Raw genomic sequence first — 18,421 nt, 5'->3', positions numbered from 1 at the left:
TTCGTATTAAATCAGTTGCTTTGCTTGTCTCACACTGTGTACTATATTTACATTTAGTCATTTAGCAGATGCTTTTGTCCAAAGCGACTTAAAATTTAGGACTAAATTAAGCGAGTCATCGTGAATAGGCAAAAACAACTGTTGTAGATTTTTCCCTAAACCTAACTAAGTCCTATCTCATCTGACTTAAGTCTACCTGGGCCTATAATATTTATACTCTAGCGCGTCTACACATCGACGTCGGCTGAGTCTAATCCCATACTCTAGCGCGTCTACACATCGACGTCGGCTGAGTCTAATCCCATACTCTAGCACGTCTACACATCGACGTCGGCTGGGTCTAATCCTATACCCTAGCGAGTCTACACATCGACGGCGGCTGGGTGCTAATACCTGTTCCCGTAACTAGCTTACTTCCTGCGCAGGAATAATCGACAAACAGACCTCAGCAAATGTCCTTTAAATGCTTTAATCACGGTCGGAGGATCTCTCGAGCAGTTCTCAGAGAATTTCCCCCAAGAAGAAGCAAGGCCGGAGGATCTCAGACAAATTCCATTGAGAATCCCACCAGCTAAAAGAATACAACTGTTTTTATAGAATAAGGAGGTTTGGCAAAAATGTCATGCTGCATTACATAATTTTACATAACTTGCCTGGTTTTCATAGACAAACCCTTCTGTTACCAGGTAAAGCAAACTTTATTTTAATGATTACTTCATTGTTAATCACAAGGTTCAAATTTAGTCATCTGTCTAGTTTCAATTTCCATATTTGTTATTTGTACACTCACACAACCAAAGTAAAAGGGGTATGGCAACACAACATACAACATTCAAAAACAGGACAGAATGTTTTAGTACATTGTGTTTCAAAGTGTTATCATGTTCGGCCTAAAAAGAGAAATAAGGTTAAATGTTAGAAACATGGTTAGTTTAATACACAGTTTACTATTTTATCTATTAAAAATCCACCACACAACGCAAGAAGTGCTCAAAATACAAAGTTCAGGCATTGTTTCAGAGTAGCATAAGCCCGATAAGGGCGGTTACTAATGTGTACTAATCAGACAACTGTTCTGCAGGCAAATTGCTTGTCATTGGAATTGTCACATGTGACTGTTTAGGGCATGGTGTCAATGTGCATATCTCAAAAACCCTCTATGCACACCTTGGCAATATAATCGCCATTGGCTAGTAAATATTTTTGGTTACTCGCCAGACTGATATACTATATATATATATATATATATATATATATATATATATATATATATATATATATATATATATATATATATATATGATTCCACCATATCAGCTTATCTTTGTAAAATGGCACAGCTTTTTAAATATCTGTATGTATACTCTTAACATCAGTCAATCAAGCATTTATATTATGATAATCAAGCACTATTAGAACTTTAGTAATTAGAACTAAATTAGGACTCTCTCTGTCCATGTTTGTCTACGTCTTCCTCTCTCTAGTTCTAGATCATGGTCACTTAATTTGTATTTGGAGAGGATTTGTCTTTCTCTGAATAGTTTAATTAATAGATGATATACTCTTAACATCAGTCAATTTATATTATGATAATCAAGCACTAGTAGAACTTTAGTAATTAGAACTGAAACTGAAAAGAAGAAGGAAAAAAAACAACAACTAAAACTTGGTAACTATGTATGAATGCATATTTTTCATTTTAACTGAACTTAGGACCTGTGATGGTGCTTAAGATATTGTTTGTCATTCAGTGTTTTTGTAAAAAAAAAAATTGATAATGGTAATAGATAATAGTAATTATTATTAAAAGATAATAATCCTACTACTAATAATAACAATATACAATGCACTAAGGCTTGATGAGCTGCTGGGTTTATGAATATTAATCACGTTGTCAGCTTTCGCTCGAACTGATTTGCTGAAATCAAAACAGGGATGAGCGCCAGACAATGAGATTGCCGTTTGTGCATTAGTTCCGTCCACTACCCATCTCTATAATACCAGTAACCATCTCTCCTGTTTGTTCTTAAAAGCTGAATAATTCTAAATGAACTCCGTTATTTTAATATCGTTTACATGTAGCACGTCGATTCGGCGTGGTATGTAAAGACTCTCTCTCTCTCTCTCTCTCTCTCTCTCTCTCTCTCTCTCTCTCTCTCTCTCTCTCTCTCTCTCTCTCTCTCTCTCTCTCTCTCTCTCTCAATTTTTCAATTTCAAATGAGCTAATAAAGCATGACTGTTTCACAATGTTGCCAAAGCATTAACACATTATAATAAAACAAACAAAACATGTATAGATCATGTCATATGTAGCATAGTAAATAAACAAAAATACAATCCATCTTAACAAATGAATAAATAAAGCGGGTCTCTCTAGAGTTAACTGTCTCTGACATTGTGAATGGCTAACACATATTTTCAGCTGACATATTGACATATCATATCACATATCATCTTATCCAAGTATGAAGGGCATTTTCTCAGTATCACTCAGTTCAATGAATGATGGAATCAATGTTTCAAATCTGGACAGAAAAGTTTCTCTTACATTGATATATTTAGTACAGATGAGTAGAAAGTGTTTCTCATCCTCTATTTGCTGTAAATCAAAGTGTACAGAGATCCTCTCTGTACTCTCTCTCTGTCCATGTTTGTCTACGTCTTCCTCTCTCTATTTCTAGATCATGGTCACTTAATTTGTATTTGGAGAGGATTTGTCTTTCTCTGAATAGTTTAATTAATAGATGATTGGCCAATTTAGTGGTTCTATTTAGGGTCGAGTAACATTGGAGTTTATTTTGTAGGTCAAAATGTGCTTTTAGTGATTGATTGTCTTAGATTTTTGGGGTCGTTTTGGGGTTGTAGCTGTAGTCAATGGGCAGTTGAGTTTCATGAACAAGTTGAAGAGCGAGTGTGTTTAGAGGATGAGATTCTACTGAGGTTTCATTGGCGAGGAGGGCTTTATATTGCACTGAATCCGGATCGGACTGATGGAGGTGATGCCAGAACTGAACATATCTCTTCTGGATTTCAATGTTCAGCAGGTACAAGCTTAATTCAGCCCTGCAGCCGTCGTTGGACGTGCTTCTGTGAACCCCTAAAATAATTTTGGCAATTTCCAATTGTAGTTTTTCTACTGAAGTTTTATCCCCAAATTTCACATCCATATAAAATAATTGGTTTTATTATTGAATTATTTAATTTTATCCAAGTTTTAATGGGCAATTTTAAGTGACCACATCGTGACTTTATAGCATAAAAAGCCAATCAAGCTTTTTTGCTCAGTGTTTTGACAGCCAGACCGAAGCGCTGATGTTGATAACTGTAGCTAGTGCTGTGCTGCAGGACCTGGTCTTTATAAGCTTTAGAACTGGTGTTTTCACCAGAATTCATCTGACAGTAAGTTTTGGGAGTTCATTTTTAATCCATCTCTGCAAAATGGACTTCAGGGTAGGAGATGGACTAAAAATGAACTAAATATTAACTCAAAAAACTTACTGTCAGATTCTGGAAGATGAATTCTTCAAACAGTGGTAGAAGAGGATGTGGTGCTGGTCCTTCAAGAGTCACTCTCAATCTGTCTGTCTATAAAGCCTATAAAAAAACAGTCTTCATGTATTTCACAACACTTCAGCTTGTGATTCTTATTAAGAGGGGGTACATTTTTAGGATTCTTAACCTAACCCAAGTCTCTGAGACCCTGACACCTTGCACTTCTGGAGACTCCAGGTTGGTTGCAGTTCTGGAAAATGGTGGCGCTGGAGACCTAAGGGTTCCTGATGGTTTCACACTTAATTCTTCACCTTAATTCTTAATTCTTTTGCAATTAACATGCGTATTTTCTTCTCCACCTGTTTTTGTCTGATCCTGCTGACCCAATGAGCATTTCACTGTCCAATGGTCATGCCTCAACTGCCATTTATAGTGTTGCATTAGTATTGCATCCTTCTCATGGGCATTTAATAATTTTTGACTTGTTTTATCTGTAAAAGAAAACGTGCCTAATAATTCTGCACACTTAAAGGCATTTTTCATTTCCAGCCTTCATGAACAATTATATCACTTATAAATGATTAAATACAAAATTAATAGTAGTTAAGATTAATATGGTTTGGAATTGGCAAAATGTGCCTGGGAATAAATTATGATCAGAAAATCAACGTGCCTAATAATTCTGCACGCCCTGTATATAAAATATACAGTGCTATACTGTATATTCCAGAGGTCTCCAACACGTCGCTCGCGAGCTACCAGTAAGCAGAGCCGTTGAGCAGAGCTGTGGCTCTGCCAGTAAGTAACTCATGGCCTGATTGGAGGTAGCGCTCGCTAAGGGGCCATTCACATATCGGGTCTTTTGCGCGCTCAAGTTCGTTATTTCAAATGTAGGCGCGCGGCAAGCTCACACGTTTTTAGGCGCGTGAACGGTATGTGAACGGCCCCTAAAACTTCCTCGTCGTTGTGGAGAGGGCAGTATTTGTATTTATTTATGAACATGCAAATGTAATTACAATATAACAAAAAACAACCAACAATAGAAAAAAATCAGGACATCAAAGTTTCAATCAAGCAAGATTAAGCAGGAGTATCAGAGGCACAGCATGCAGCGTAGGTTTCGTTCTGTGTGAAAACATGATGGAACTGGCAGATTGCTGAGAGAATTTATTTTGAAAGAATATATTAATTAATTAACTAACGGTAATTGTTAATTAATTAATTAACTTGCTTGATTGAAACTTTGATGTCCTGATTATTAATTAATTAATTAATTAATTGAGTGCATCTCTAAGGATGAACCAACTGTCTTTAGAAAAGTTTCAATGGCATTTGCTTTTCATCTTCCCTGTATAATGCCTAATACACGGATTTCTCGGCGACGTCATCACTGCTTGCAGTGAGAGCAAACTTGCCTAAATCATTTAAACCCAAATTCAAAAACTGTAGATGCATAATTGACTGTAGCCTACTGAAATTTTTATACAAAGGACATACAATTTGAAAGCCAGAGCTGAAACTTGGTCCAATTACAAACACCAGAACACAATCAAATATTTAATTGGCATAACACCTGCAGGCTCCATTTCCTTTCTGTCCGATGGGTGGGGTGGTCGGGCCTCAGACAAACTAATTACATTAGATTCAAACTTTTTAAACAAACTTGACCATGGTGCTGTCATACTTGCAGACAGAGGGTTCCTAGTAAGAGAAGAGTTGGCGAGTGTGGGAGCAACTTTAAAAATCCCTAGTTTCACTAAGGGTAAGTCACAGTTGTCTGGTTTGTGCGTTGACACGTCCCGACAGTTATCGAGGGTTCGTATACATGTAGAACGTGTAATTGGTCAGCTGAAGAATTTCCAAATATTGAACAGCGTCATACCAATAAGCCAGGTTGACATGCTAGATCACATTGTCACCATTTGTGCAGGTCTCACAAATCTGAAGAGGTCTGTGGTCCCCCGGAAATAGACAGCAGCATGTGTATGTATATATGTAAAAAAAAACAATTATAATAATTGTCCCGACCCCTAGTTTAAGAACCACTTCTTTATGTTGTGATCAAACGGACCAACAACTTGAATATAGCTTACAATATAATGATTGTAAAAACAAGTGTTAAAAATGTATAACAATGTGTGATGTAAGAATAATTAATGATATTTGTAATATGATGTAATGTAACAAACTAAATGAAATTAATGAATATATATTTAACAAAGATGTATGACTTGAGGAGACTTTTTTGGGGGGGGCATCATGTGCAGTACAGTATCCACCTAGGCCTATGTCTTCACATCCACATTTCCATCTTTTGGTCTGTCTGACAATGTTCACACATTTATAGTGGAACTGTTTGCAACAGTCTATGCATGTGATCGTTTTGCCAAAGCTGGGTCTTTTGCAACAAGGACAGTTAACCTCTTCAGCCAACTGGGGGTCTTGGCGGCGGCAGACCAGCTCTGGAAGGAGGTGGTCCATGAAGAACACTTCACCCTTTGAAAGGGTTTCTTCAAGGAAGTGGTCATCTCTCCATATCCGGCGGGTGATGCTGTTGTTCTTTGTCCACACCATGAAATCACACATGTTCAATTGACAAACATACATTTGCAGTTGAACCTGTGAGTAGTATGAGTGGTTTTGGCGCAGCTCATAATATTCATCTAGGCAGAAGGTAGCATCAGCTTCAGACCCCTGTAGTCCCTCTCTGTATTTGTATGGACATTTGATCTCTAGTAAACCAGTTCCACAGCAGTCACAGGAGAATACCCCATCAGGAGAAGCAGCCAGATATGGCTTGTCTGCTTTTACAGTTAGCCCCACTGCTTTTAGGTTGAAATTTGTATGTGTCTTCCTCATTTCTGTTTCGTAACACTGACGTGCAGTATCTTCCATTTGCCTGCCCCACATGACAGCTGGTACAGTGAGCTCTTTGGTGTCATACTGCATTACATGTTTGACCACACTTTCAACTGAAGACTGCTTACATCTAACAACCCTGTTAAAAGTACTTCCAGTTATACGTCCTAGTCCTACTCTGTGTATGTTCCATGTTGTGCACTTTGCCTGCTCTTTAGTCACATCCTGTAGATGTTCCAGTTTAGAAATTGTGCATCTTATTCTCATTTTGTCAAAGCTAACTTCACACTTAACTTTTAGGTCAGCTGGTGACAGGTCCCTTGCAGATGGATCATACATGGCTGTAAGAGGTTCAGGGAGTTCGTATTCAGTTTCAGAGGCTGTATCTGTGTCAGAGTCCATGTCTGTGTTGATAGCTGTAAACAAAGCAGCATCTGGGCATATTGTTTTCAGAGCCTGAAGATCATCGGATGTAATTGCTGAGTGTAGGAACAGATTTGTTTATTTTCAATAGAAAGGCATTATATTTAATACTTTTTCAATGAACATTTTACTACAGTTTGTATGTTTTTTTGTATTATGAAACTGCAACACCATCATTGTATTCATAATTTATTTACATGCAGGCCTATCTGTTGTGTTTTATCTGCTCATTTAAATTATACATGTTGCAAGTAATTCCAAATCTAGGCAAATGGAAGAGTGGGACAGAAGGAGGAAGTTGTATGTTATATTCTTTCTATTCATAATGGTTGCGCCTCTATGATGCAGATGGCTCAGTGTGTAAGCTACCTGGAACGTTTTAGAGTGTTGGTACACAACGAGATTGGGGTAACTCGGTTAGATGCCTTTTTGGACGGCTGAAGTTAATCATTTTTAGTTTCTGCGGCTCAACTTTTGACCGGGACATATCCTTCCACTGATTGGGTTTGGAGGTGCAGGCAACCTCCTCCTCAGTAGCATATTTCTGTCCCGACAGTTCAACTTGACACATGATGGCAGCAGCATGACTACAACAAGAGGCTAGGCTGGAGTGATGGACAGAGTAATGTGAGTAAAAGCAGAATTAGCATACATTATTTTTGTGTGATGGCAGATACATTTTGATAGACGTACCCTGCCATGCATTTGCAGTTAGCCGTAAGGATGTAACCAAGGCCCTTATGGACATACACCCAGGCATCATAAGGCTTGGCTTTAATGCCTTGCCTTTGACTAGGGAGCACATCTGACCTCAACACGCAAAAATCCGGTGCAGCATCAAAGTATTTGACGAGTTGCACATGACCACATAACACGTAGTTGTATGCATCAAGGGATTTGTACGCTCTAATCATTTCTCTTGTATACACACTTGGTGTCTGAATTAGATAATTATATATATCAGGCCATAGATCGTCAGGTATTGCGTAGGGATCTGGCAAGATCTCACCATTGCTGAGAGTAAGTTTCTTAATATAATCGCCACGGTCAAATCTTTGATTACAGTAAAGTAACGTTATGTGTGCAGTCATGATATGTTGCAGGTCTTAAAGTAACGTAAACAAGGTTAACTTATATAAAAGCAAATTCGGGCTCTATAGAGGCTTACATTACTAACTTAGTCTAACATGATAATTCATACATGTATCACAGTATGTCCGGATTTTGATTCGTAAACAGTTGGACGTTTTACATAATGTTATATTAATATGAAACACAAACAAACAGATCCAACTCTGAAATTGCAATTTATTATTGAGTCAACAAGAAATTACAAACAATGCGAAATCTACGTTAATTACAATGTTCTTTTACTGAACTCGGCATAACAGATAGCGGTTTTCTGCCTCCTGGATGCGCGCGCATCCGGTATTGTTTGTATACAAGAAACCCTTGTATAAAGACTTGTTTATAAGCAGCCTGCCTGTGTTTGTTTACAGAGGTTACCAGGGAAACGGCTCTATTTCTGCTGTTCCATAAGCTCCACCTACTGATGGAGAGTGAATTTACATTTTATTCAGTCTGTCTGCCTTTATTGTTCAGACCTTCAGACCATGTGAAAATATGACAGATTTTTTACTATTAATTATAAAAGATAAGCTAATGTGCATTGTTAATGTCAGTAAGTTATCTTTTTTGATAAAGGCTGAAATATGTGAGGTTTATCTTTTCATTTAAAAAAAAATTGTCAAAACTATTTGAACTTGTACATGTTAGTAGATAACGTTGCAAGACACTCCTTTAAAATCTAAAACAGTTTGGATAGCTGTTAATATGAGAGTTATGAGATATTATTTAAGATATTTAAGTATTGTATAACATGAGCTCTCACTCTCAGCCATTTTCATTTTTAAAAAGTAGCTCTCAAATGAAAAAAGGTTGGAGACCCCTGGTATATACTGTGCAGCGATATAATCAATGTTATTCACTTCACCTGTCAGTGGTTTTAATGTTGTGGCTGATCAGTGTGTATATATATATATATAAAAGAATGATTCATATGAAGTATTAATATATTAACTTAAATATGTGGTGCTTTTTTCTAACCACCAGACACAGAGTGAAAGTCATCAGTTTTACCATGTTTTAGTTTAAGCCTGAGGATAATAAATGTCCCACTCTAGGTTGGCCATGTACCTGGGCCGATTGAAGGCTACGTAAATTTACTATCATTCATTCCTTATGTATTTACATAGTAACGGGCCGGCCCACATTGTACAGTGGCCGGGAAATCTGATGCTTCAGATGGCCAGCCGGCCTCTGCAGGGCAGTGTCTCTGTAGGCACAACACCACAACATACTTCTAGTGAATCATAAGTAATGATTGAGAGGGATTATCATAGACTTTATTCTAAACAAAAATTAAGGTGTACCCCATACCCATAGGGTACTATTTGATTAATGCTAGAAGCGAAACTGGAGATCAACCAAACATGGGCCACTGTTCCTTTTTATTATTTTTATTGATGCTTTGTGTAAAGATATGTTAGTTATTGGACTTCATAACATGTCACAGGTTCTCTTGCACAGTTATTACAGAGACAATTAAATAGCACTCTGCCATTTAAGCAGATTTAACACCAGGTAATTATAATATTCTTAAATAAGAAATGACTGTTGAAGACAAACCGTACAAAAACGTCCAATGATATTTTGGATATAACTGAAGTAGTCATTCTCCTCAGATACATGAATAGATTAGAACATGACCATGTTGATCTCATAAAATGGGAGCACAACATAAGTTTTAGAAAATTATCAACAACATTTTTAAGCCACTGTATATTCTGGGAATATAACTATAAAGTAAAACATAGTGTTGCCTTGTAGTATTTTTGCATGATCCCAAGATGACAAGCATGTTACCCAGATTTTGTGTAGGAATCTTTAGATCAAAATGACCTCACAGTCATCGTAGTCAGTCTTCAGCAGAACATGCCATTGTTAAAGTTTAACATGGATGATTTCTGTTTGGACTGAAGACATGTAACTGTAAGCAAAAATTCCATATGTATGGGAAAACAGAGGGAAACTGATTTTAAAAGCAGTTAGGTTTTCCTGCTATGCTGATCATACCAAATTTATGACAATACAGAAATTGTCATAATTTCTAAGAGTGACAGGAGCATGGTACAAAGGAACAAATAAATTACAGAGAAGATGAGACAAGACCCACATGCCAGAGTTCTGGCTCTGAAGATTTCACAGTGTTTGTGAGGCATCCATCCGTCAGGCTGATCTATGGGTTCAGAGACTCCTCATTTTTGCGTTCCAGATTTCTCGCACAGCGTGGACATGTGGTCGAGTTATCATAGTAGCAATCCCTGGGCAAGATGGCAAAATAAAAAACAAGAACAAAACTTAGAAAGAATGAATAAGGTACATGAACGCAAGCGCTTCTAGCTACACAAGATTTCAGAAATGTGCAGTTTCATTCAGCAGCACAAGTATATTGTTGTTTACCTTAAATACTCAGCATTGTCACAAGGGTAACTGTAAGGGATAGTTCACCCAAAAATGAAAATTAGCCCATGATTTACTCACCCTGAAGCCATCCTAGGTGTATATGACATTCTTCTTTCAGACAAATACAATCGGTGTTATGTTAAAACAATTTCCTGTCTCCTCCAAGCTTTATAATGAGAGTGAATGGCTGGAGGAAATTTGAAGACCAAACAAGTGCATCCATCCATCCAAAAGTAATCCATATGACTCCAGGGGGTTAAAAAAGGCCTTCTGAAGTGAAGCCATGCGTTTGTGTAAGGAAAATACCCATATTTAAAACTTTATAAACTATAATAACTAGCTTCCGACAGACGGCCATCGATTTACGATGGAAGACTAACCTCTGACCTGACGCACAACGTAATGACAAACGCAGAAGCTCAGAGGAAAGAGCAAAACAAAACTTTTTGAAGCGAATTATCCATTTTGAAGTGAAATGTCGGAGACCTTTATTAACAACCCGGAGCCGTGTGGAGTATTTTTATCATGGATGGATGCACTTTTTTGGGCTTCAAATTTTCTCCAGCCATTCACTCCCATTATAAAGCTTGGAAGAGCCAGGACAATTTTTAATATAACTCAGATTGTATTCGTCTGAAAGCATAAAGTCATATACACCTAGTGTGGCTTCAGGGTGAGTAAATCATGGGCTGATGTTCATTTTTGGGTTAACTAACCATTTAAGGGACAATCTCTCTTTCAGGTCAGCTACTGTCATAGCAAACCAACAGTGAAGACAATATCGCTGAGCAAGTTAGGAAGAGTAAAATATGTTTATATCAATCTACCTTTAGGGCAAGGGTCTCCAACCCTTCTCCTGGAGAGCTACCTTCCTCAGTTCCAACCCTGCTCCAACATTTCTACCTGTAATTTTCAAAGTACCCCTAAACACGTTGATTAGATGTTTCAGGTGTGTTTGATTGGGGTTGGAGCTAAACTCTGCAGGATAGTAGCTCTCCAGCAGCAGGATCACAGACTTCAAAGCTTTAGGGGATAAGCTATGGAAAGGCACAGACATTTGTAGGACTCTATCGCCCTCTTATTGAGATTTACAGTCAACACTGTAAAATTAAAAAGCATAACATTAAGTGTAAAGTAGCAGTTTATGGTGCCTGGGAAGGGACAGTTTGGCTCACTCTCTTCACACTTTTCTTTCTCAGAAAAAAAATTATACAGGGTGAGTACACGACACAAAGGTGAGTAAATTATGTAAATGATGATGTCATTTTATCACTGTAAAGCTGCTTTGAAACAATCTGTATTGTAAAAAGCGTTATATAAAGTCTAAAGGTGACTTGAACTTACTTGAAAGCATTTTCACTTCTGGGTGATCTGTCACTTAAAGAATGAACTTCTTCGATGCCTTCTGACTTATTATCACAATATGTCATTTCTAATTTAAAATAAATTATTTCATCTTCTTTCTGATTATCACACATTGCTGTAGTCATACAGGTCTGTTTTACTTATTAAACTCATGGCCATGAGAAAAGGATATGGTTCCCTCATCATAGGATCTCACGATCATGACTTCACACTGCATGGTCACGAGGTATGAATGTTATTTTGACTAAATTAATCTTTATGGCTTTTATGGCCTCAAAATAATATCTTGTGGCCAAGAATATATAATCAAGTTCCCTTGAGTTAATATGATTAGCGAACCAAATCTATGCCTTTCCAGGCCCTATAACAGTGCATATGGAATGTGGTAATTGGAGATGTACTGTATCTGATGTGTTCAAAAGCAAACCTGTGGAAAACAGCGAAGCAGTCGTTACAGATGGAGGTGTGGCTGTCGAATGGGAAGAGAATGTCACCCTCTTTGCACAATTCACACATGAAGCCTTTGGCCTGGCATTTCTGATGGTATAAAAAAGAGAGAGTTCAGACAGAGATGCTGGCATAGTGACACAGCAGAATTGATTTCACTTCAGAAGCTGCTCACTTTCAAGGGGTCATACCATGTTCAAATTTTTCTTTCAACTTTTGAGACATTTAATTCAGAATTAACTGAAATTGCTGGGGTAGATTGTTTTACAGAGCACAGGCACAGAAAACAAACAATTTCTAGCCATGAAATATGAACTGAACAAAATAGGAACAAGATTTTGTTTTTCACTGTAAAAATGTGTTCTAATTAATTTTGATGAATCAGGTCAGGATTTGTGTACTTCATCCACCCAGGTTATCCCCCAGTTTCACAGGCAAGGCTTAAACCTAGTCCCAGACTAAATGGCATTTTTGAGCTGTTCTAACTTAAAGGGCCCTATTTTAACGATCTAAGCGCATGGTCTAAAGCGCACGGCGCAAGTTCACCAAATCCACTTTTGCTAGTTTAACAACGGGAAAAATGGTCGGCGCACCAGGCGCATGATCCAAAAGGGTTGTCCCAATTCTCATAATGAGTAATGGGTGTGTTTTGGGATTTACGTGCGTTAAGTCTCATCTCTCATTCCCTTTAAATGTCAGTTGCGCTCGCGCCATGGCAGATTCGCTATTTACATGACGGAATTTGATAGTGGAAAGACCGACGACTCCAGAGCCCAAACGGAACTGCTTGTGCGCGAGGTAAAAGTGATTGTCCAGACCATCTACGGGACAAAATGGATTCCACCATATCTTTATGTACACAATAATAATATTTTACATTGTAATCCTTTTATTTTAAATATTTGGCATGTTTGTGTGCTGCTGTGCGTCCCTGTGTGTTTAATAAGCAGAGTGTACACGCGTGCGTTGTGGACTCGCCTATAGGCGCACATTACTAATGCGCTCATTAAATGGCAAAAAAAATTCTATTTTTCGCAGTCTATTTCTGTTGCCTCAAAATAGCAACGCGCCAACAATGCACCAGAACACACCTCGTTTTCAGACCAGCACGCCAATGGGCGCAAATGCATTTGCTATTTAAACAACGTGGCGCAGGATGTGAAAATGATAACTGCTTCGGACTGAAACTAGCAAAAAACACTTGCGTCGCGCTTGGCACTGCATTGCGCCGGGTGTAAGATAGGGCCCAAAATATATGTCCTAATTGAACTAAGGCCTAATCCTGGCTTAATCTAAGCCCTGTCTGTGAAACCAGGCCTATATTATATAAATTATGCTGAACTCAACAGCATACCCACAGTCTGTGTGTGAGCGCAGCAAAGAACTTCACACATGTGGTATTTACAATACACCTAAGTCTTAAATAAATGATTCAGTCATCATTTACCCTCATGTTGTTTCAAATCTGTTTTGTTTTTTTATCTGTAGAACACACACACAAAAAAAAATTAAAGTCAGTAGTGTCCAAACAACACTGGACCATCACTGGGAAAGAGGGGGGAAAAACAAGAAAAAGAACACATTTTTCAAAATATACTTTTTTGTGTCTAGCAAAAGACAGAAAGTCAGGTTTGGAACAACGAGAGTGTGAGTACATGGTGACAGAATTGACATTTTTGGGTGAACTAAACCTTTAAGGTTTTACAGTCTGTTTAATTTAACAGTTCACAGAGGTTGGTATCAAGATATGGTGTGAGAAACCTTGACTAATATTATCAAGTCATGTCAAGTCACCTTTATTTATATTTTACGCTTTATACAATACAGATTGTTTAAAAGCAGCTTCACAGTGATAGCATGAAAATAATACAACAAAGTTTGTTTCTAGAAGAAAATGGTGTCATCGTCCACCTTAAGTAAGGTAGATCAATAATATTGTTTAATATTAAATGTCCCCAACTAAGCAAGCCAAAGCTACATTATAACTGGAACAAAATGATCTGACCCCTTTAAAGACTTTGATATGTGATGCTTCTATGTTCAGAGCATCACCCACAAACTTACCTCACAGTCCAGTTTAATATGTTTGGCAAAAGTTGTGTGAATTTCAGTGAGGGAGCAACTGAGATGCCCACTGGAGGTGTCAATCAGGTCCTGTAGGCTGTACATGTCATCATTCTCCACAAAGTGCTGACGGTCTTGAAGCTGTGACATAACAGTTATACCATCAGTTATTTAAAATTCCACCATCTTTACCCTATTGCTAATTAATGATAAGTTATTTAGGGTTCAACATTTCAAATAATTCATATGCAAGATTACAGAAAAAACACAGATGTGAAACTATTCATTTTAGGGACCGTTTGGTATTTATGGAATGGACCATCGGGGAAAAAATAGGGGAGGGTCATGTCTTTTTATTCTTTGTTGAGGGGAGGGTCATCCAACTTTTTTTAGTCTAGGGGGAGGGTCACCCAACTTTTGTATTCATGAAAACAGCAAAATTTTGGGCGTACACGCTCAGAAAAAGTGCATCATGTCAGAACAGAACGGCAATGAAATGTTTACCCATCAAAGCTTTAAAGCACGAGCAAATAATGAACTTTTGTGATTGCTAATAAGTGCAGTGTCCTGTGAGTGTAACTCTACCGCTGCATTAACATGTGATGTGAATGTAGGTCGAGTTTTACAGTATTGGGACTGAGGCGCTAGAACGTACTCTGTTACAATCGTAATTTCGGTTCCCTGAGAGTTAGGGAATGAGTATTGCATAGCTATACGCAGTGGGGAAACTCCTTTTCCTCGAAAAATTCTGAAGCCTAAAATGTAAAACGCATTTGCAGCTGCACAGCTAGCACAGTGAGTGTCTGGCTCACTCATTGGCTGTGCTGCGGCAACTGCACATCCAATGGCGCGGGCCATTTTATAATAAAAAATGAATGGTGTGCTTATGAACATTGACATGACATGTGGATAAGACCAGACACTTGTCGAGTCTAAATCATACAGAAAGGACCTTCGCCTGCAGGGAAGGTACCTCCATGTTATAGAATTTCACAAATGTGGAAGGCGAGGACCAGCCGGCCGCTGCACAAACGTCCTGAACAGGAAACCCAGAGGACCAAGCCCAAGACGAGGCCATGCCTCTAGTACCAATAGGGCAGACCTGACCCACTGAGGTATATGCCAGAGATATAGCATATACTATCCATCTGGACAGCCTTTGCTTCGTGACTGGAGATCCCTTGGATCAGCCACCGAAGCAGACAAAGAGCTGTTCTGATTGTCTAAAAGACGCAGAACGCTCCAGATAGATTTTCAGTGCTCTAACGGGGCAGAGCAAATTAGCCTCCCCATCCTCTGCGGAAGGGGGAAGAGCTAATAATGTGATAACCTGTGCTCTAAGCGGTGTTGAGAGCACTTTGGGTACATAGCCATGCCTGGATCTGAGGGTGACTTTGGAGTCACCAACTCCAAACAAGAGGGGCTCACAGAGAGCGCCTGCAGATCCCCCACTCGCTTGATAGAAGCCAGTGCCAGCAGGAGAGCAGACTTTAGTGAGAGTAGCTTGAGATCAACCGACTGGAGCGGTTCTAAAGGTGGTCCCTTCAGGGCCCCAAGGACTGTGGAGAGGTCCCACGACAGCAAGGACGGAGGCCTGGAGGGGTTCATCCTCCTGGCTCCCTTAAGAAACTGTAAGACCAAGTCGTCTCTTCCTAGCGATTGGCCAGCCAACGGAGCATGATGAGCTGCAATGGCTGCCACATACACTTTGAGCGTGGACGGGGAGCGGCCCGCGTCCAACAGCTCTTGAAGGAAGGAGAGTACGACCGATACCTCGCATGACTCGGGTTCGAAGTGTTTGTCCGAGCACCAGTTGGAGAACACTGACCACTTCAGAGCATCATAGCCTCAGTGATTGTGTTCAGGACCTTCTCAGGGAGGTCCCCGGGTACCCGTTGAGGGGCCACACATGGAGGGCCCATAAGTCGGGTCGTGGATGCCATATCATCCCGTTCGCCCGCATGAGGAGATTTCTCCTCAGCGGGACCGGCCAGGGGACTCCTTCCGTCATCTGAACCAGCTCTGGGAACCATGGTCTGGATTCCCAGAGGGGAGCCACTAGGAGAACTGGGCATCCATTCTCTCTGACCTGTTTGATGTCCTGGGGGATCATTGACACGGGGGGAAAAGCCTAAAGGGGACGGTTGGGCCAGGGGTGGGCCAGCGCATCCCTGTTCTTCGAAAAGAACACAGCGCAGTGAGTGTGTGTACGGTGTGTACGTTTTTTTTGTAACAACGCACAAAGAAGATGCACGACTTCGAGCCAAATCTGGCTGAGCATGTACGTCTCACCGCACCAGCACCCAGTTTGTGCGTCTTAAATTAGTTGCTTACATTTACAAAATGAGCCTATAGCAGACACAAGCCATTTTAATAAAAATAAAGGTCCATGTATTATAAAATGTCCACGAAATGTAATGAAATGTTTAGTGAAATTAGAAAGTATTTAAGAGATTATGGGATCAATATCCCGTCTAAAGTATTGCAGCCACGGATCAAAATATAATAAGCGTGAATCAAGAAATAACAAGCATGAATAAAAACTTTAAACGCATTAAAAGTTATTTTGCACAAAACTTAAACGTATGGTCATGCTTTCTTAAAAAGTATGTTTTCCTTGGTTTTATTACTCTGTACTTTGTGCTCTCTTGCAATTTCTGCTCATATTTTACTCTTTTGTACACTTGTGCTGTTTTTCTCTTCGCTCTTCTTTCTATGTTCTGCGCTTGCTTTCCCAAATGTTGCAGTTCGAGTTTCATGTAAATTAGGGCGGGCTTAAGTGTCACCATTGGTCCACTAGTTCTAGATTGACAGCTACTCCTCTAGCCAATCAATCGAAGAGGGGAGTTGACGTCACACCAATGCGACTCGTGGCTACTGATGCTTACTTATACAGGGGAAGACGACAGTTTAATTTAACTTTACAAAGACTTTCAAGCAGTAAAGCTATCTGAACTCTGGACATAAATAATTAAATTCATCTTTTTTGAGATACATGAGAATGTTAATGTGCACACTGGTAATTGGTGTTAACAATATTACTTGGCTCATGATGTCAATATGCTAAGGCTGCTGTTATGAAACGCTACAATTCTTTGCAAAAACTAAGTTAAAAACGGCCATTGTCTGAAGACTTTAGGACTTTGACCTGTCACCGCTACGCATTGCCTACCTTTTTTATTAACTACGCCAAATTTGACAAAAGATTATTGAAAATGATTGTGTTACAGAGAATATATACAGAAACAAGTTGGATTTAATATACAGTGATTTATTATACTTATTGTGTTTATTTACATAGCTACATAACTGCATATTACTTTAGGATTAATGTTTTAAATATAGCTTCAAATTTGAATACAGTAACATCTCCATCAGGGATAGGTAACTTTGTTTCTGGAGTGCCGCTGTCCTGCAGAGTTTAGCGTCAACTCCGATAAAAACCTCACCTGTCTGTAGTATTAATTATCCTAAAGACGATGATTAGCTGGTTCAGGTGTGTTTGATTAGGGTTGGAGGAGCTAAACTCTGCACCCAGGACCGACATTGCCCATCCTTGTTATTGATTAAATATGAAAGTAAAACGGCCAGTAGGTGGTGGCAAGTTACTGTTTTTACAAGCGAGTTATTCGTTCAAACTTCTCCTTCAAATCGCCAATTCTTTGATGAAACACTGTTGTGTTGCTCGGAGAAGATCGACGCTCGCAGTGCCAGGTCCAGAGGTAAGTGCATTAGAGGTGAATGATGGATCATCAGACAGGCACAACTGTGACAGGTCGTCGTTAGGATGACAAATTTAACGATAACATATTGCCAGGTAGACTTAAAACAGGTTGAGTTGCAGGCACACATGCATGTTTAATGGTGTCCTGCCCCAGAAAGATTTTTGCCAGCTGAGTTGATGGTCGTCTTCCCCTGTATAAGTAAGCATCAGTAGCCATGAGTCGCATTGGTGTGACGTCGACTCCCCTCTTCGATTGATTGGCTAGAGGAGGAGCTGTCAATCTAGAACTAGTGGACCAATGGTGACGCTTAAGCCCGCCCTAATTTACATTAAATTCGAACTGCGACATTTGTGAAAGCAAGCGCAGAACATAGAAAGAAGAGCATAAAGAAAAACAGCACAAGCGTACAAAAGAGTAAAATATGAGCAGAAAATGCAAGAGAGCACAAAGTACAGAGTAATAAAACCAAGGAAAACATACTTTTTAAGAAAGTTTGTTTTGTGCAAAATAACTTTTAATGC

General features: G+C 39.1%; 1 protein-coding gene across 4 annotated transcripts in view; it reads right to left on the bottom strand.

The window, feature by feature from the left end:
• Window positions 1–8,108: 8,108 nt before the first annotated feature.
• Window positions 8,109–18,421, bottom strand: part of def8 (differentially expressed in FDCP 8 homolog) — a 117,504-nt gene continuing 107,191 nt past the window's right edge. For 3 of the 4 annotated variants that reach the window (XM_084123921.1, XM_084123922.1, XM_084123923.1), the window contains 3 exons: window positions 14,176–14,316; window positions 12,092–12,201; window positions 8,109–10,157 (listed from right to left, as the gene is read on the bottom strand). In XM_084123921.1, coding sequence (XP_083980047.1) covers window positions 10,073–10,157; window positions 12,092–12,201; window positions 14,176–14,316 — 336 coding nt within the window. In that variant the 3' untranslated portion in view covers window positions 8,109–10,072. The remainder of the gene's footprint in view (window positions 10,158–12,091; window positions 12,202–14,175; window positions 14,317–18,421) is intronic. The other variant, XM_084123924.1, reaches the window with a different exon arrangement.

The sequence above is a fragment of the Abramis brama genome (genome assembly GCF_963993115.1).
Source record: "Abramis brama genome assembly, chromosome: 9".
NCBI lineage: Eukaryota > Metazoa > Chordata > Actinopteri > Cypriniformes > Leuciscidae > Abramis > Abramis brama.
The sequence above is the reverse complement of the archived record's forward strand: the minus strand, read 5'-3'. Positions and strand labels throughout refer to the sequence as shown.